The sequence below is a fragment of the Scyliorhinus torazame genome, chromosome 10 (assembly GCF_047496885.1).
Source record: "Scyliorhinus torazame isolate Kashiwa2021f chromosome 10, sScyTor2.1, whole genome shotgun sequence".
NCBI classification, from domain to species: domain Eukaryota; kingdom Metazoa; phylum Chordata; class Chondrichthyes; order Carcharhiniformes; family Scyliorhinidae; genus Scyliorhinus; species Scyliorhinus torazame.
The window spans coordinates 68,255,737-68,275,835 of NC_092716.1; the positions used below are offsets into that span (position 1 = coordinate 68,255,737).

The window sequence follows — 20,099 nt, forward strand, 5'->3', positions numbered from 1 at the left end:
CTGCCTGGACTGTACGCAGAACAATACTTTTCATTGTACCTTAGTACACACGACAATAAATCTAAGTCACTCACCGCTCCTTTATTATCGCTGGGGCAAAATCCTGGAACTCTCTCCCCTACAGCTCAGTGGGTGTACCTACACCTCAGGGACTGCAGCGGTTTAGGAAGGCAACTCACCACCACCTTCTGAAGGGTGACAAGGGATGGGCAATAAATGCTGGCCTAACCAGTGACGCCTTCATCCCATAAATTAATTTTTTAAAATTTACCTTTCAACCTATTTTCCCAGTCCACTGAAGCCAATTCTGTCTTCATACTGTTACGACGCCAGTTGATGTTACAATTGGACAGGAAGATTCCAGATTTGAATTCTGGCTCAAAAGACTGTAGCTTTTATTTGTTTTATAAAGTGCGGAGGAACAGAGTCACAGGACCGCTAACTATTTTTAACAAATAGGAAAAATAATTTATTAAACATGAAATACTTGGATTTTATTACAATACTCCTTTACTTAGTTTAACAAATACACACAGATTTAAAGATTAACATGGATTACAAAGTACATCTTAAGACACAATGGCTTCTTTAAGACAAAAACTCCCTTTTAAGCACAAGTGATGACTGTGGTCAAGTACACTCTTCGCTCTGAAACGAGTTAGTGTCTGTAGTTTTCTACCCAGAATCCCCCCTGGTGATTGTCGCAAAAGAGTTTCCAAATTTCACTCCCAAATACACACTTTAAATTATTCTCTCATAATGATGCTATCCCTTAGCGGTTTGTGTTCTGAATTCCAGTCCAGTATTTACAAATGACACTTTCAAACAAAGCTTCCACTGCACTTTTAACAGCAAATCCAGCCCAGGTTTCATACCAACCCCTTTAGGATTTCTTTGTCATACAGGCTTCTACATAAACTCTGAGATCTAGCCACTGATTTCCATAGTTATTTTAATTCTCATTCCACAGACTGTAGTAAAATTCCACAAACACTCAGATGTCTTTCTGGTGTCTCAACCTTCCTCTCAACTCTGTCTTTACTGAAAGATCTCTGTTCTAGCATCCTTAACCTCAGACTTCTTGTAAACTATTCATTTCTCGAGTTTTCTTAATTAGCTGCTCATTACTCCAGGGTATGGTTTTTCTGATAGCAAAGCTGAGAGAGATGTTCACTCTCTAGCCTTCTAAAGCAACCACCTCTCTGCCACTACAGCTCTTCAACTGCCCTGGCTTCCAGTTAAAACTAAGAACAAAGGAAAGCCCTTCCCTCTGGTCGTGGCCTCTTGTTGCTAAGCAATGACCTGCTACTACTATTTATTCTTCATGCCACAGCCCTACCTAAGCACAATAGAAGATACAGTTGGAACTTAACCAACCCCCACCCATACAAACACCTATGTCCAGCATGGATCTAACTACAAATTTTAGACTTTCAGGCACAGAAACGTGAAATTAAACCCACTTAAAACTACATTTTATATCTGATGTTTACCAATGCAAAAATAAATCCTTTAAATAAGGATACGTTCTTAACAAAACTTTATATCAGCCTTTATTTAAGTTTGCAACACTGGGTTTACATTTATTTTGAAGGTGAGAAACTTTGGGATGAACATAAGTGTTTTAAACGTAAGTAAAGGCGAATACAAGGTATGAAGGCAGAATTGGCTTCAGTGGACTGAGAAAATAGGTGAAAAGGTAAAATGGTAGATTTTTTTAATAAATAAAAAGTATTTAATTAATTTTTTCCCAATTAAGGGGCAATGTAGCATGGCCAATCAGCTGACCCGGCGTATCTTTCGGCTGCGGGGTGAAACCTACACAGACAGAGGGAGAATGTGCAACTCTACACGAAAAGTGACCCGGGGCTGGGATCGAACCCGGGTCCTCAACGCCATGAGGCAGCAGTGCTAACCACTTCATCACCCTGCTGCCCCTGGTAAAATGGTAGAGAAGCAGTGGTAGACACTTAAGAAGTATTTTATAACTCTCATAACTGTACACACTCAACAACAGTATAACTACTGTTTGTAGACATATAAATTCCTCCACCAGTGACTTATTTATCTTGTTGTTTCTTATCTCCATCCAAACTGAGTTTACTTCTTTTTAAATAAATTCAAAGTTAATGTATCTGTTTCCACAACCTTCCCTGGCAGCGTGTTCCAGGCACCCCCTGTGTAAAAATCCTGCCTCGCTTATCTCCTCTGAACTTTGCCCCAGGTGACTGACCCCCTCCACCCTGGGAAAGGGTGCCTGCCCATCCACTCTATTCATATCCCTCATAATCTTGTAGACGTCTATCAGGTCACCCCTGAATCTCTGTTGTTCTATTCAGCCTCTCCGCATAGCTAACACCCTCCAGACCAGGCAATGTCCTGGTAAACCTCCTCTACACCATTTCCAAATCCTCCACATCCTTCTGGCAGTTGTCACCACACCTTTTTATGTCCTGCTGTATCCTCTGACAATCCTCAACACTATCTGCCACTCCACCAACCTTGGTGTCATCCGCGATGTTATAATGAGACTAGCTTCATTTTCCTCCAAATCGTTTATGTACCTTGTTTCCAAATGGGTCTAAATCCTGTCCCTGAGAATTCTCTCCAATAATTTACCCACTACTGATGTGAAGCTCACTGGCCTATAGTTTCAAAGATTATCCCTGTTACCTTTCTTAAACAAGCGGTACCACATTAGCTATTCTCCAGCCCTGTGGGATCTCACCTGTAGCCAGTGAGGATACAAAGGTGTCAGTTAAGGCCCCAGCAATTTCCTCCCTTGCATCCCTCAGTATTCTGTGGTAAATCCCAACCTGCCCAGGAGACATATCTATCTTAATGTCTTTTAAAACATCCAATCCCTCCTCCTTTTCAATGTCAACATGTCCCAGACTGTCTACACACCCTACCCAAGAATCATCTTCTACAAAGTCTTTTTCTTTGGTAAACACTGATTCAAAGTACTTATTTAGTACCTCGCCAATTTCCTCTGGCTCAACACATAGATTCCCCCTACTGTCCAATCCTTTCCCTGGCTACCCTCTTGCATTTTGTATGAATAAAAAGCTTTGGGATTCACCTTAATCCTACTTGCCAAGGACATTTCATGACCACCTCCTAGCCCTCTTAATTTCCTGCTTCAGTACCTTCCTTCTTTCTTTTATACTTCTCAAGGGTTTCGGCTGTTCCCACCTTTCTAGACCGTACTAAAGCCTCATTTTTCTTTTTGACGAGGTTCACAATATCCCTCGTTATCCAATGCTCCCTAAACTTCCCATACTTATCCTTTGTTCTCTCAGGAACGTGACTTTCCTGAATCCTAATCAACTGTCGCTAAAGACATGTCCGAAGTTGATTTACCCTCCCACAGCTGCACCCAATCCAAATTCTTCAATTCCTATCTAATGTCATCGTAATTTGCCTTTCGCAAGCAAGGGCTACTCTCATCCCTATTCAAAAGTACCCTAAAACTTACAGAATTATGGTCACTACTCCCAAAATGTTCCCCTACTGAACCTCAGCCACCTGTCCAGGCTCATTCCCCAAACATCTTTGGGTTGCGGAGACGAAACCCACACAGACACGGGGAGAATGTGCAAACCTCACACAGACAGTGACTCGGGGCTGGTATCGAACCCGGGTCTGCAGCGCCGTAACTGATTTTACAACTTGATCTTGATTGTGCAGCTTTTGTTACAATGCCGATTTTGTTTTGTTTTTAAGTTTCACTTTGAAGCAGCAAGATTTCATAATACATCTGTTTTATTATCTTAACAGGGTTATCTGCCAACACTGAAGTAACCTTGCAGGGGCAGTAAGTGGAATGAATGCTGATCAGCTGTTTAAGGCACAAAGGCATCAATACATCACAATTCTTGGAAGGGGTTCAATAGAAACCTTTGAGAGCATCCTTGATCACCTATTAGCATGGGATCTCCTGAACTGGGAGGAATATGAACACGTGAAATCACCAGGACTTCTGTCTCGTTCCAGTCGCAATCTCCTTGATGTTGCAACATGTAAAGGGACCAGAGCCTGTGATCTTTTTATTGTGGTGTTAGAAGATGTCATTAACAGCTCGCAACTGACTGATTTAATTCTGGGGACCTATATGCCCCCAGAAAGGACTGATGAACCTTCAGCATCACTATCATTATTGACTTCCCAAACTCTTCAAAAACACAGACTGACATAGTGAGGAAACTACATGGACACATTGCAGCTGTGTTAGAACATCTGCAAAGATATGGTCAATTTTCAAAATACGAATGTGATGAGGTTCAGTTGCCAATATATACACCTTCTCAACAGGTACATAAACTGAAAGAATTATCTGTGCCAGTATGTAAGGGTGGGTGAGGTGAGAAAATAAATATGAAGGCTTCAGAGGCGGCTATTTATCGCCTGGTGTTTTTTAAAATCCAGATTTGTAAAGAATAGGTTACACTCGCTGGGGAATACTTGTTTTAAAATTGTCCTCAGGCTGCATATCAGCCTTGGAAATAATAATTTAAACTATTCGTAGAAGACACATTAGGAAGAATTGTGAAATGTGATTTTATATCCTGCCTACTTGTAATTAATTTACAATTTCTTCAATTCAGATGTGGTCAATCCCACGAGTGACGCAAAATCAAATCATGTGGCTGTTTATTGTATATTCTGATTATGTTGTGCGATAGACGATTACCTAAATTAAGTTTATCATTGTACATTTTTTAACACTGGGATCAAATATTTCTGTGTAGATATTTTATATTGGTCTTCTGTTTTCCTGCCATGTCCGAACCCTACTCTGTCTCAACCCTTGATCCTGCCTTCAAGATTGTGGCCCTTCAAGGATCCCCCGGTCCTCTGTAGCTTTCTCCTCCATTTCTTGTCCACCTGTGCCATCATAAAATTCCTTATTCAAAATAACTTTCAATTTGTTATATCAACCCACCAACACCTGCGGACAATCCAACTTTTCAGACTTAGACCTATGCTTGCCAACATCATCCGCATGTTTCTAATGTCCAGAATTGTCTTTCGTGTTTTACAATTTCAATGTATGCCCATTCTCTCCACTTACTGTGCCATGCGAATAATCAGAGAAAATATATATTTTTTAAAAGGTTGGGAAGGCTATCATGGAACATGATGGGTGCACCAGGCCAAATGGACTCCTTTTGTTTGATAACCATTCTACTCATTCATGCATTTCAGACAAGCAGTCGGTTTAAAGAGAAATAGAAACTATTTTTATAAGCACTTAAATAAAAGGGTAGTTAAAGAAGGAGAGAGGGCACAAAACTAAGGAGGCGATCTATATTTACAAGTGTAAGAATGGCAAAGTCATGTAACAGTGTTTATATCCCACAAACTCTTTGGGCACGATTCGCCCCCAAAATGTCTAAGTTAATTTGTGGCGGGTTTTTCAGGGAGTTTCCACCGGTTCTGTCGGCGAGTTCCCCACCGCTATTCAATGACACTTTAGTCATTTTTTTTGGCCCTGGGGAGTTTCTCACCGGTTTAGCCCACACTTAGATTTTTCTTTTAGCACTGGGGAGCTGAACTCAGAGATCGGACGCCATTTTGAAAGAGTGCCCGATCTCTAAGTCAGCTTGTGGGTCCCCCCCACCCATGGGCAATGACCCCCCACACACATGGATACAATCCCACACACCCCAAGTGAGGAAAATCTGCTATGGGGTATCTGAGACCCTCCCCCCCCTCTTCAGCCCCCCCTCCAAGCCCCCTTACAGCACCCCGTCTCTTCTAGGACCCCCACCCATCAACCCCCTAACCGCCTGGACGTCCCTACTTACCCGCCCTGCACTCCCCAACCCTTCAAACCCCCCTCCACCCTCATTTCATGGGCATTGCCCCCCTCGCCTCCTGACTCTTGGCAGTGCCACCCTGGCACTCGAGCACCCTTGCACTGCACTCTGGCACTCTGGCAAACAGCCAGTGCTCCTGCTGGCTTGGCAATGCCATCTGGACAGTGGCTTGGTGCCCACGTTCCAGGAGGAGGACCAGGAGCCACCCTGCACTTACTCTGACCACCCAAGGGTCTCCGTTGGCCCGGGAACCCCCCCCCCCCTCCCCCCCCCGGGTTCTGTTCCGCCTGGTCCACGTTTGTGTGGACCAGCACTGATCGGCGCTCGGCTTCAGCCTCCCTGGGGAGGTTGGTGAATCAAGGGAGGTTGGTGGATCTCGCGCAGGTAGGTGATAAGTAGGTTTACGATCTACTTCCGCAAACGTCATTCGCTCCTGCCCATTTGGGTCGGAATTCCGATTCCAATGTCTCGAGGGACTCCGGTGAATCTCGCTAGGTGTCGAGGCTGTCGGCAGGCTCGCTGCAAGCCTCTTCCGGCATTCTCCCGCCGCGTTGTGCTCACGCTTGAGCGTAACATGGCTGGAGAATTGCGCCCTCTGCATCTCTGACCTGCACACTTCAATGCTGCCACCTCCGGCTCAGCCCAGAGGTATGGGATCCTAGTTTATTCCACAATCTCAAATCTGTCTTTCTCCCCACATGTAATCTGATACAAAAAGATCCACCCTTGCATTTAATGTTTTTTCTGCCATAAAAACTCTCTTCAGAACTTTCATAATCATGTAATTTGTTCAGTGGTCTCCTTGTGGTCTCTCATCTTCCATAAGGTGGAATTCATCCACACCTCTATCACTGCTGTCCTTGCCAAGCTTCATACCTTAGTGGCATTGATTTCTTTGCTCTCAGATCTCTCCCCTAGTATCACACAATTCTGCCTTAACAACGTCATCCATCTGTACATATCTGAATGCACCCCCACATGTCACATGCCTGCCATGTCTTCACCCCTTCTCTGCTCCATCAGTGGCAACGACAATCTGAAACTTCCTTCTTAGCAACCACAACTTGTTATGTTCCTCCCTGTTCAAAGGCTACCTTGTGGTCCTTCATTTTGTCCACACACTTGTCACATCTCCCCCCTTTTCTCTTTCCCTCCATACTCCTTGCCCTTGGCCAACAGCTCAGTAAAGGACTTTGACATGTTTTTCCAGGCAATTTTCTATAATGGTGCATTCATTTGTTGTCCCTATGTACCAATACTAAACTGTCAGGATTTATTGGTATGATTTTAAGTGACTAACATTTTTGCTGAAATTATTTGGTTCAAAGTAGCTTCTTGTGACACATTCAGACATTCTTCTGTATCAGGGCACTATATAAATGCAAATCATTGCCTTTTGTTATGTTAAGAGTCCTGCTGCCATTGTTAGTTATCACTGTTGTAATATAATGTGTATTAATTTGAAGACATATGTGCAACTTACAGATTCTGTTATCTCATTTGATACTCTTTTTGCTATGTTTAATATTTCAATGCTAGGCACGAAAACTGCTAGATCTCACTAAAGCTAAGGGGGATGATACAGCTCAAATCCTGTTAGACTACATTGAATCTGAACCTAGACACATCAAACCTGCCCTCGGTAAGAAATGCCCCAAGCTTCTTAAAATTGATTGTGTCACTGCTGCACTTGGACTGTAACACTGTTGAGGAGAGATTCTTGCTCAGTGAGCTAGTGTCATTAAACCTCACTTGCTTTCAAATTCAGGAAATGTAGAGAACAGTGAATGTGTACTTATAGGGAGGCATGGTAGCATAGTGGTTAACACTGTTGCTTCATTACGCCAGGGTCCCAGGTTCAATTCCCGACTTGAGTCGCTGTCTGTGCGGAGTCTGCATATTCTCCCCATGTCTGCGTGGGTTTCCTCCGGGTGCTCTGGTTTACTCCCACAAGTACCAAAAGACGGGCTGTTAGGTAATTTGGACTTTCTGAATTCCCCCTCAGTGTACCCAAACAGGTGCCGTGGTGTGGTGACTAGGAGCTTTTCACAGTAACTTCCTTGCAGTGTTAATGTGACACTAATAAAGATTATTATTGTTATAAATCGCATGTAGGACTCTCCTAACTGGGGTGAGCGACTGTTAATACCATTTCTAATATGTGACTGTGACAAAGATAAACTTTCCTCCATTGACCTTCTCGACCTGTCTGCAGCCTTTCATGCATTTGACTAACTCATCCTTCCCCAACACCTCCCCATCGAGACAGGACTGCTGTCACCTGCCTCCATTCCTATCTATCCAGTCATACCCATAGTATCACTGGTAATGGTTTCACTACCTTCCTACACTGTTGCCTCTGGTATCACCCAAGGACTTTGGTGGCACATTTGGCCGAGGGATAAGTTTCTGACCACATATTTGCACATCACTAAGACCGCCTTTTTCACCCAATTCATAGAATCTATACAGTGCAGAAAAAGGCCATTTGGCCCATCGAGTCTGCAACAAACCTTTGAAAGAGCATTCTATCTAGGCACACTCCCTCGCACTATCCCCATAACCCCACGCATTAATCATGGCCAATCCACCTACCCTGCACATCTTTGGATGTGGGAGGAAACTGGAGCACCCGGAGGAAACCCACGCAAACACTGGGAGAATGTGTAAACTCCACATAGACAGTCACCCAAGCCCGGAATCAAAACTGGGTCCCTGACTCTGTGAGACAACAGTCCACCTTGCTGACCACAACTAAGTCACTAAGTAAGATCACCTGACTTTCCCCGGCTCAGCTCATCTGCTGCAAAAATCCTCATTTGTGCCTTTGTTAACTCAAGACATGACTTTTCCATCACTCTCCTGGCTGAATTACTGGATTCTACCCTCCATAAACTGACATCATCCAAAGCTCTGATGCCTTAAACTCTGTGTCTTAAACTCGCACCAAATCTTGTTTTGCCCCTTCACCTCTGCGCTCGATGATCTACATTGCCTCCCAGTCAATGAAAGTCTTGATCTTAAAATTCTCATTCTTATTTTCAAATCCCTCCATGGCTTTAACCCTTCCTATGCCTGTAATCTCCTCCAGCACCACAAACCTCCCAAGATACCTGAGGGTGGATTCTCTATTGTCCAACGCCGTGATTGGGATTCCTAATCGGACAGAGATTGGAGCGTCCCCTAAAAAATTGTTGCAATGCTCCAGTCTGCTACAAGCAGTCTCAGCACGCACCGGCAAGAGGATGTGATTCGTGGATTTGGATCCATTTCAATATAATTTACGGGCTGAAAGTCCGATTCATGCCCCCCCCCCCCCCTCACCACCCCCCCCCCCCCCCGTTATGGGGATAGTGGGTGACCCAACACCCTGCTCATCAGTCACACACACCCCCACCATCAGAGACCCCCGTCAGTCACCCCTGTCTGAAAGCTGAAGAGCAGTCCAAGCAGTATACTGAAAGATCACTGAGCTTTCACTTACCCTTCCCTAACATCAGCTGCCTCAGACAAATGTAATTAAAACAGCAGCTGTTGCAAGTGTCAGTTGCTTCCTCAAAGCCAAGTACACTCAAAAGGGCTTCAAATCTCTTGACAGCCTTTTAAATGCAACAGTCCAATTCAATTTCACACAGCAATACATTTCACTAGCCAGTGATTGACAGTTTTATTAGTTCAGAGACAGGTGCTTGGTGGATTGTTTATCTATGTTTCCCTTCACGCTTGAATGCCTGCTTTGAAGCTAACCACAATGTTTATAAACACTTTAGTATGATCGACAGCTCCTCACCACATCAAAAGGAGCTGAGTGCATTCTGCAGTGAATAAGAGTAAATGAAACCACGTAGCTCCTTGTCAGTGGTGGAAGGGGTGGGGGGGGGGCTGGAGTGGTTGGAGGCAGGATTTGCATTGTGTGGGGCTCTGCCTCCGGACCTCAGGTACGGGCTGCCCGCTCAAAATGGCGGTCCGATGCCAAGAGTCCTACAGAATCTGGTGATCTTTCCCCCATGCAGAAATTAGCATGGTAAAGGGGAGAGACACGGATCTAGGCGCTGCTCCTAGCACCAGCGGAGACCAATCCTGATTCTCAGCTGGTGGGAGCACTTGGGCTCTAGAAGGGAGAATCCAGGCCTTGTGCTCATCTAATCCTGGCATCTTGAGCATCCTCCGTTTTAATTGCTCCACTGTTGGTGGCCATGCCTTCTGTTTCCTGGGCCCCAGAATCTGGAATTCCTACCCTACACCTCTCTGCCTCTCTAATTCACTTTCCTCCTTTTAAGACACTCCTTAAAACCTACCACTTTGATCAAGGTTTTGGTCATTTGGCATGGTGGGCTGGATTCTCCATCGGTGGGATACTCCGTTTTGCCGGTAGTGCACTCACGCCCGCAGATTTCCCGACGGCGTTGGGGTGCCCACAATGGGCAACTCCATTAGCCGGCTGCCGGAACGGAGGATCCCACTACCTGCAGGGGTGGGCCTCACCAGAAAATGGGTGCAGTGGGACAGAGAATTCCGCCTGGTACCTCCTTATGCAGCTCATTATCATATTTTGTTTTAAAATGATCCTGTGAAGCATCTTATTATCTTTTTGACACTAAAAGTTTGATATAAATATGGGTTGCGAATGTTATTGAAAACCCAGAATGTCCTGCAAGCTCTTTGATAACGTACAAATCACAAATGTGGCTAAGCAGCTCACCCACGGAGGTTGGCTTTGCACCAGTTGTAGGCCTACAGCAGATATGAAGTACAAAATGGCTGGAATTGGCTCCCTGTGGTCTTGTACCCAAAGTGGATCTTTGAACTAATGCTAATTCATCTGTAGTTGGACAATGCATTCTGCGTCATTGTAAGGAAAATACACATTGTGAAGATGCAAGATGGACAATTTAATTGTTCTAACGGAAACATTTATATTTAAAGTTAACTTATCTCTTGACGTGTTGCACACCCCAGAAATTCAGATATGCCACATTGTTATAATGTTTAGCTACTGCCTGGGCTGTCCTTTAATATTACTGCTTGGATACTTTGTCAAGAACTGGTACTGAAATGATTGACACTTGATCTTTGTGCAGGTTATTCATAAAGGCTCCCACCTTTTCAATCTTGTCCCTTGCCTGAGGTGTGGTGATCCTCAGATGAAACCACCACCAACCAATCAGGTCTCCCCCTCAAAGGGGAAAGCAGCCTATGGTCATCTGGGACAATGGCAATGTTACTGTATCATCCCATTCTGTCATGGTGTGAATCCACAAATGTGGTGGGATTTTCAGGACTGAGCATTCACTGCACATTGTGCACTTGGCCTACAGCCATTAATTGGCCATCAAGCTGTTAATTGGCTCAGGGCGAGACTTCTGCCCACATCTGGGAGTAGCCTAGCAGCACCACCATGAACTGTGGCCAATACTGGGACTGCATCCAGCCCCCAGTGGCGATCGGCAAAAGACTGGATGCAAAGGTAAGCGGGGAGAATTGTTGCTGGAGCTAGGCTGTCTGGCTGGGGTAAAGGGAGTTGGGAGCCTGGGTGGATAGAGCAGGGAGGGAGAGAAAACATGGGGTGGCAAACCTTGGTAGGTGGTGTGACCTGCGATGAGCACAGGGGGCTTGTAAAGGAGGTATCCCCACCTTGCCAAGCCATTTGCCCGAACAGTGGAAACTGCCAGGCTGGCGATGGTGTGGACCTCTACTGCTGCAGGTTAAATCCCAGCAGTGGTGAAAGCAGGCCCTTAGTTGGCCCATGGGCGAGTGTGCCTCCCAATGTCTCCCCCACTGGTGTAGCAGAGGTGGATAGTTAGGTGCTCGGAATGGTGCCCATGGCATGGATCCCTATTTCATGGCCCCTCCCAACTGCCAACCTAGTGGCCTTAAAATCCCTATTTCTCCAACGTTGCTGCATGTTCTGTATCAATTTGTTTGGAATGCTGATCACATGAATCTCAGATTAAGGGATTGGTTATTTGGTACTGAGGTGAGGAGAAACTTTTTCACTGAAAGGTTTGTGAACCTCTGGACTTCTCAGACCACAGAGCGTTGTGAATGCTCAGTCATTGACTATATTCAAGGCAGAGATCAACAGGTGTTTGGATACCGAGAGATGTGGCTGTTACTGAGGCACCCCTCACAGAGGGAGATTAAAAATAATCAGGCCCCGGTAATTGGAGAAGTGATGCACTATCAATTACGACGAGACAAGAGTAGAATGTAATCGAGGCTTTATTACGCAGAGATGTGTAGCCTCCCGCAGCTGCTGCCGAAATGGCTGCAGCTCGGAGAGCCCACACATTTATACTCCGCCTACTGGGCGGAGCCAGCAGGCAGGGATCTACCCCTGTACCTGTAGTACAGGCGCCTTACCGTAATACCCCTCGTATGCGGTATATACAATACAACAGTGGTGACTACCACATTCACCCCCTGTTCAAAAAGAGTCCAGCGGGGGTGGTGGAAAACTATTTACCTAGGTGTTTAACATTTTAAGGAAAAGTTTACAAATGCAGACGATCGGGCGCCTTGATCCGTCGTTGCAAGCGCCGCAGTTCTGGTGGCGATTTCGGTGTCGGTTCGGTCATCGGTGACTCCGGAAGCGTGTTGACCTTATCTTCATCCCCGGGTGGGACGAAAGGGAGGACGGATAGTCCTGGAGCGGGGGCTGTGGTGCGGTGCTCTGGGGGGAGGGAGGGTGGCGCCGGGGCAGAAGGGGGGTGGGGGGGGGGTGGACACAGCTGGTGCCAGGTCCCTGAGGGAGACTGTCTTGGCGGCCGTCGGGGTACGCTATGTAGGCGTACTGCGGGTTCACGTGAAATAGCTGTACCCTCTCAACCAATGGGTCCGCCTTGTGTAGCCGCACGTTGTTGCGGAGGAGAACGAGTCCTGGAGCTGCCAGCCACGTTGGGAGCGAAACCCTGTAGGTGGACTTCCTGGGGGAGGCAAAGTTTTATTAGTCGCAGTGCAAAGGAGCGACCGAATGGAGTGAAGGGTGTCGGGGAGGACCTCCTGCCAGCGGGAGGCTGGGAGATTTTTGGACCATGGGGCCAGCTGGACAGCCTTCTAGACCGACCCATTCTCCCACTCCACCTGCCCGTTTCCCTGGGGGTTGTAGCTGATCGTCCTGCTTGAGGCAATGCCCCTGTTGAGCAGGTATTGGCGCAGCTCATCGCTCATAAATGAGGATCCCCGGTCGCTGTGGACGTAGGCGGGGAAACCGAACAGTGCGAAGATGGTGTTGAGGGCTTTGATGACGGTGGCAGGCGTCATATCGGGGCATGGGACGGCGAACGGGAATCTGGAATATTCGTCGACCACATTTAGAAAGTACGTGTTACGGTCGGTGGAGGGGAGGGGCCCTTTGAAGTCCACGCTGAGGTGTTCAAAGGGGCGGGAGGCCTTCAGGTGCGCTCAGTCTGGCCGGTAGAAGTGCGTTTTACACTCTGCGCAGACCTGACAGTTTCTGGTGTGACATACCCTCAATTGCGACTCAGGACAGGAGTTTGATAATACAAAGGCTTTAATAACCAGAAAACCAGACAGCTGCCGAGAAGTGTGCTCACTGCACACTGCCTACTGAACGTAACCTTATATACAGCTTCCTGGGGGCGGAGCCGGAGGCGGAGTCCCCCAGGGTTCCAAACCCGGTCTTGAAGGGGCCTACGCATTAAAGGTACACGTGTATACAGATATCATTCATCACATTCACCCCGTTTTAAAAAAAAACGCATAGTCCGTCGGGGGTGAAGTGGAATTACAAGTTCAGTCTTTTGGGTCGTCTGATTGCCCGTGTCAACCTTCTCAGCTCCGACGGTGGTGCGGCGGATACGGTCGTCCTCGGTGGTGGTATATCCAGAAGCACGGTTGTCTGAGCCTTTACCCGCGTTGGAGCAGGGGGGGGTATCCGGGGTGACGAGGGTGATTGGTGCCGGTGCCGGCTGGGGGGAGGGGGCGCTATGCGGGGGCGCTGTCGGAGTCGACTGCCGGTGCGGGGAGGGGAGTGTCGGTGGAAGGGGGGGCGTTGGTGGGCGAGCCAGCGGGTGCCATGTCTCGCAGGGAAACGGTGTCCTGCCTGCCGTCAGGGTGCTCAACGTAGGCGTATTGAGGGTTTGCGTGTAATAGTTGGACCCTCTCGACCAATGGATCTGTCTTATGGCTCCCCACGTGCCTCTGGAGTAGAACTGGTCCTGGAGTCGTCAGTCAACGTGGAAGCGAGACCCCAGAGGTGGACTTCCTGGGGAAGACGAACAAATGGATATGAGGGGTCTTTTTCGTGGCCGTACAGAGGAGCGACCTAATGGAGTGTAGGGCATCGGGTAGGACCTCCTGCCAGCGGGCGATTGGGAGACTTCTTGACCGTAGGGCTAGAAGAACAACATTCCAAACTGGTGCGTTCTCTCCACCTGCCCGTTTCCCCGTGGGTTATAGCTGGTCGTTCTGCCCGAGGAGATGCCCTTGTTGAGTAGATATTGACGCCGCTCATGAACGATGTACCCCGGTCGCTGTGGATATAAGCGGGGAAACCAAACAGGGTGAAGATGCTATGCAGTGCCTTTATCACAGTGGCTGAGGTCATATCGGGGCAGGGGACAGTGAATGGGAATCGGGAGAATTTGTCGATGACAGTGAGGAAGTAGGTGTTGCGGTTGGTGGACGGGAGGGGCCCTTTGAAGTCCACGCTTAGTCGCTCAAAGGGCCCAGAGGCCTTTACCAGGCGAGCCTTGTCTGGTCAATAGAAATGCGGTTTGCACTCCGCACAGATCTGGCAAGCCTTGGTCATGGCCTTGACCTCCTCGGTGGAGTAAGGTAGGTTGCGGGATTTAATGAAATGGGCAAGCCTGGTGACCCCCGGGTGGCAGAGGTCATCGTGGATGGCCCGCAGACGGTCTTTCTGCGCGTTGGCGCACGTGCCGCGGGACAGGGCATCTGGAGACTCGTTGAGCTTCCCCGGACGATATGTAATATCGTACGTGAAGGAGGCGAGTTCGATCCTCCACCTCAGAATTTTATCATTCTTTATTTTGCCCCGTTGTGCATTATCGAACATAAAGGCGACCGACCGTTGGTCGGTGACGAGGGCGAACCTCCTGCCTGCTAGGTAGTGCCTCCAGTGACGCATGGCCTCCACTATGGCTTGTGCCTCCTTCACGACTGCAGAGTGTCAAATTTCCGAGGCGGTGAGGGTTCGGGAGAAGAACGCTACCGGTCTGCCCGCCTGGTTGAGGGTGGCAGCCAGGGCGACGTCTGATGCGTCGCTGTCCACCTGGAAGGGAATGGTTTCGTCCACCGCGTGCATGGCGGCCTTGATGATATTGGCCTTGATACGACTGAAGGCCGACTGAGCCTCAGCCGTCAGGGTAAAAACCGTATCTTAATGAGTGGACGGGCTTTGTCCGCATACCTGGGGACCCACTGGGCATAATAGGAAAAGAGCCCCAGGCACCGTTTGAGTGCCTTGAGGCTACGGGGGAGGGGAAGTTCCTTAAGGGGGCGCATGCGGTCGGGGTCTGGCCCTAGGACCCCGTTTTCCACGACATAGCTGAGGATGGCTAACCAGATTGTGTGGAACACGCATTTCTCTTTATTGTATGTCAGATTGAGGGCCCGGGCGGTCTGGAGGAACTTCCTCAGGTTTTCGGCATGGTCCTGCTGGTCATGGCCGCAGATGGTGACGTTGTCCAAGTACGGGTTTGTAGTCCACCATTTGATTCATTGCCCTTTGGAAAATGGAGACTCTGTTTGTGACACCAAAAGGGACCCTGAGGAAATGGAAGAGCCGACCGGCTGCTTCGAAGGCTGTATAGGGGCGGTCCTCTGGGCAGATAGGGAGTTGATGATAGGCCGATTTTAGGTCGACAGTGGGGAATACTCGATACTGGGCGATTTGGTTCACCATTTCTGCTATGCGGGGAAGTGGGTACGCATCGAGTTGCGTAAAGCGGTTTATGGTCTGGCTATAGTCCACCACCACACGTAGTTTTTCCCCGGAGCGGACTACCAGTACTTGTGCCCTCCAAGGGCTGTTGCTAGCCTCTATGGCCCCTTCTTTTAGTAGCTGCTGAACCTCTGACTTGATGAAAGTCATGTCTTGGGCACTGTACCGCCGACTCCTGGTGGCGACGGGCTTACAGTCGGGGGTGAGGTTCGCGAAGAGGGGGGGTGGTACAACTTTGAGTGTCGCCAGGCTACATACCGTGAGCGGGGGCAGGGGTCCGCCGAACTTCAGTGTCAGGCTTCGGTGGCTGCACTAAAAGTCCAGACCAAGCAGCAGGGGGGCACAGATGTGAGGGAGGACATAAAGTTTAAAACGGTTGTATTTGGCGCCTTGGATAGCGAGGTTCGCGACACAATACCCCGTGATTTGGACCGAATGAGACCCAGATGCGAGGGCGATAGTTTGGGAGGCGGGATAGGTGCGCAGGGAGCAGCGTCTTACCGTGTCTGGATGGATAAAACTCTCCGTGCTCCCGGAGACAAAAAGGCAGGGGTGTCGCGGCTGTTGATTTGAACCTGCATCATTGACTTTCGCAGGTGCTTCTGCCGAGATTGATCGAGCGTGATCGCTCCTAGTTGCGGGCAGTCAGAGTCTTCGGTTGAATCGGACTCGTAAAATGGCCGCCGCTGTCGATCGCACATTTTGAGTTTTGAAGATGGCTGCCGCCAAGATGGCCGCCCCCATGACTCGCACAAGACCGATGATGCGTCGGAAGTAGACGTGTCTGGCCGCTGCACGGCCGTGTTACGGGGCCTGTGGTCCCGGCAGTTCGATATCTGGGCCCGATGAGACTTTTGTTTCTGGCCTTTAGGCCCAGCCAGGCAGACCTTCGCGAAGTGCCCCTTCTTTCCGCATTCGCCGCAGATAGCAGAGCGGGCTGGGCAATGCTGGCGTGAGTGCTGGCCTTGCCCACAGAAATAGCATTGGGGCCCCCAGTGTGAGTGGGTCGCCGCGCGGCGCAGGCCTGAAGCGTGGCCGAGTCTGGAGGGGATCGAGAGGGGTTCGCAAGGTCCGCGGAGTACGTGTGGAGATTATGGTAGGCCGCTTCCAGGGAAGAAGCGAGCGTTACCGTGCCTTGGAAGTCCTTCGCTCCGTCTTCTAGGAGCCACTGCCGGATGTACGTGGATTGGATACCGGACACGAAAGCATCACGAATATGTAAGTTCATGTGGACTTCTGCCGTCACCTCTTTATGGTCGCAGTTCCTGGCGAGCGCGGTGAGTCTCTCCACGTATTCATCTAGCGTTTCCCCGGAGCGCTGGCGGCAGGTCGAGAGCAAATGTCTGGTGTGTGCCTCGTTTATCGGCTTTACGAAGCGCTTCTGTAGGATTTTGACCGCCGTTTCTTATGTCGTAGCTTTCTCGATCACGGAGGATAGTCGGTGGCCCACCCGGGCATGTAGTAAGCTCAGCTTGCGAGGTCCGTCAACTTCAGTCTCTGAGCATTTCAGACAGGCCTCAAAGCACCGGAGCCAGTATTTAAAAATTTCAGTGGCTTCCGGCGACCGAACGTCCAAACTGAGCTTCTCCGGCTTTAGACTGCTGTCCATCTTGATGGAGTCTGGTTATTAAATTGAGATACCCTCAATTACGACTCAGGAGAGAAGATTGATAATTCAAAGGCTTTAATAACCAGAAAACCAGACAGCTGCCGAGAAGTGTGCTCACTGCACGCTGCCTACTGAACTTAACCTTATGTACAGCTTCCTGGGGGCGGAGCCGGAGGCGAAGTCCCCCAGGGTTCCAAACCTGGTCTTAAAGGGGCGTAAGCATTAATGGTACATGTGTATACAGATATCATTCATCATATGGTGATAGCCCTGACTCCCTCGATGGAGCAGGGCAGATTGCGAGCCTTCATGAAGTGATAAAAGCGGGTGACCCCTGGGTGACAGAGATCGTCGTGCAGTGTCCGGAGTCGGTCCACTTGTGCGCTGGCACAAGTACCTCAGGATAGGGCATCGGGGGGTTCGTTGAACTTACCGGGGTGATACAAAATCTTGTAATTGTAGGTGGAGAGCTCGATCCTCCACCTCAAGATCTTATCATTTTTGATCTTACCCTGCTGTGTGTTGTTGAACATGAAGGTTGGTCAATGAGGAGAGTGAATCTCCTGCCGGCCAGGTAATGCCTCCAATGCCGCACAGCTTCAACGATAGCTTGGGCCTCCTTTTCGACGGAGGAGTACCAAATTTCAGAGGCTTGGAGGGTGCGGGAAAAGAATGACACGGGCCTGTCTGCCTGGTTGAGGATGGCGGCTAGAGCGACGTCTGATGCATCGCTCTCGACTTGGAAGGGGAGCGTCTCGTCGACTGCGTGCATCGCGGCCTTGGCGATGTCAGCTTGATACGGTTGAAGGCCTGGTGAGCCTCGGCCATCAGTGGGAAAACGGTGGAGTGGATGAGTGGGTGGGCCTTGTCCGCATAGTTAGGGACCCACTGGGCGTAGTATGAGAAGAAGCCCAGGCATCGTTTGAGGGCCTTGGGGCAGTGGGGAATGGGGAGTTCCATGAGGGGGCGCATGCGATCGGGGTCGCGCCCTAGCACTCCGTTCTGGACCACATAGCCGAGGATGGCTAATCGGTTTGTGCTGAACACGCACTTCTCCTTGTTGTAGGTTAGGTTGAGGAGTTTAGTGATGTGGAGGAAATTGGAAAGGTAGGCGTTGTGGTCCTGCTGGTCGTGGCTGCAGATGGTGACGTCATCCAGGTACGGGAAGGTGGCCCGCAGTCCGCACCGGTCAACCATTCGGTCCATCTCCCGTTGGAAGACTGAGACCCCGTTAGTGATGCCAAAGGGAACCCTAAGGAAGTGGTAAAGGCGGCCGTCCGCTTCAAATGCGGTGTACGGGCTGTCCGCCTTGCGAATGAGACTGAAAAGACTGCATGTGGTGCAGTGGTTAGCACTGGGACTGCGGCGCTGAGGACCCAGGTTCGAATCCCGGCCCTGGGTCACTATCTGTGTGGAGTTCACACGTTTTCCCCATGTCTGCGTGGGTTTCACCCCCACACCCCAAAAGATGTGCAGGTTGGGTGGATTGGCCACACTAAATTGCCCTTAATTGGAGAGAAAATAATTGGGTACTCTAAATTTAAAAAAAAAACTAATTGAGATGTTACTGCTTTTATAAATAAGCTCCCGACTTGGACTCACAGCTGCTAGTTTTGGGGGGGGTCTTAATTTTTTGGGGGCAGCACGGTAGCATTGTGGATAGCACAATTGCTTCACAGCTCCAGGGTCCCAGGTTCGATTCCGGCTTGGGTCACTGTCTGTGCGGAGTCTGCACATCCTCCCCGTGTGTGCGTGGGTTTCCTCCGGGTGCTCCGGTTTCCTCCCACAGTCCAAAGATGTGCAGGTTAGGTGGATTGGCCATGATAAATTGCCCTTAGTGTCCAAAATTGCACTTAGTGTTGGGTGGTGTTACTGGGTTATGGGGATAGGGGGGAGGTGTTGCCCTTGGGTAGGGTGCTCTTTCCAAGAGCCGGTGCAGACTCGATGGGCCGAATGGCCTCCTTCTGCACTGTAAATTCTATGATGGGGAGCTGGTGGTAGGCAGATTTCAGGTCCACTGTCGAGAAGACCCGGTACTGTGAAATCTGATTGACCATATCAGATATGCGTGGGAGGGGGTACTCGTCGAGCTGCGTGTACCGATTGATGGCCTGACTGTAGTCAACGACCATCCTGTTTTACTCCCCCATTTTCACAACTACCACTTGGGCTCTTCAGGGGCTGTTGCTGGCCTCGATAATACCTTCCCGTAGCAGCCGCTGGACCTCAGATCTGATGAAGGTCCTGTCCTGGGCGCTGTACTGTTTGCTCCTGGTGATGACGGGTTTGCAATCCGGGGTGAGGTTTGCAAACCGAGAAGGCGGATCGACCTTAAGGGTCGTGAGACCGCAGACAGTAAGGGGTGGTAGGGGCCCGCCAAATATCAGGGTTAGGCTCTGGAGGTTGCACTGGAAGTCCAGGCCGAGTAGCAAGGCAGTGCAGAGGTCGGGGAGGATGTAGAGCCGGAGGCTGCTGAACTCTACGCACTGGATGGTGAGGGCGGCGGTGCAGTACCCCCGGATCACCACGGAGTGGGATCCGGAGGCCAGGGAGATTGTCTGGTTAATGGGGTGTACCGTGAGGGACTAGCACCTTACCGTATCAGGATGGATGAAGCTCTCAGTGTTCCTGGAGTCCAAAAGGCAGGATATCTTGTGCCCGTCGACCTTCACTGTCATCGATGTGGTCGCGAGGTTGTGCGGTCGGGACTGGTCGATCGTGATGGAGGCGAGACGCGGCT

At 49.4% G+C, this 20,099-nt stretch overlaps 1 protein-coding gene across 1 annotated transcript in view; it reads left to right on the forward strand.

Moving 5' to 3' along the window:
* Positions 1–3,826: 3,826 nt before the first annotated feature.
* nod2 (nucleotide-binding oligomerization domain containing 2) overlaps positions 3,827–20,099 on the forward strand; it is a 57,641-nt gene continuing 41,368 nt past the window's right edge. The window contains 3 exon segments of the mRNA XM_072466793.1: positions 3,827–4,187; positions 4,190–4,314; positions 7,362–7,464. Coding sequence (XP_072322894.1) covers positions 3,827–4,187; positions 4,190–4,314; positions 7,362–7,464 — 589 coding nt within the window.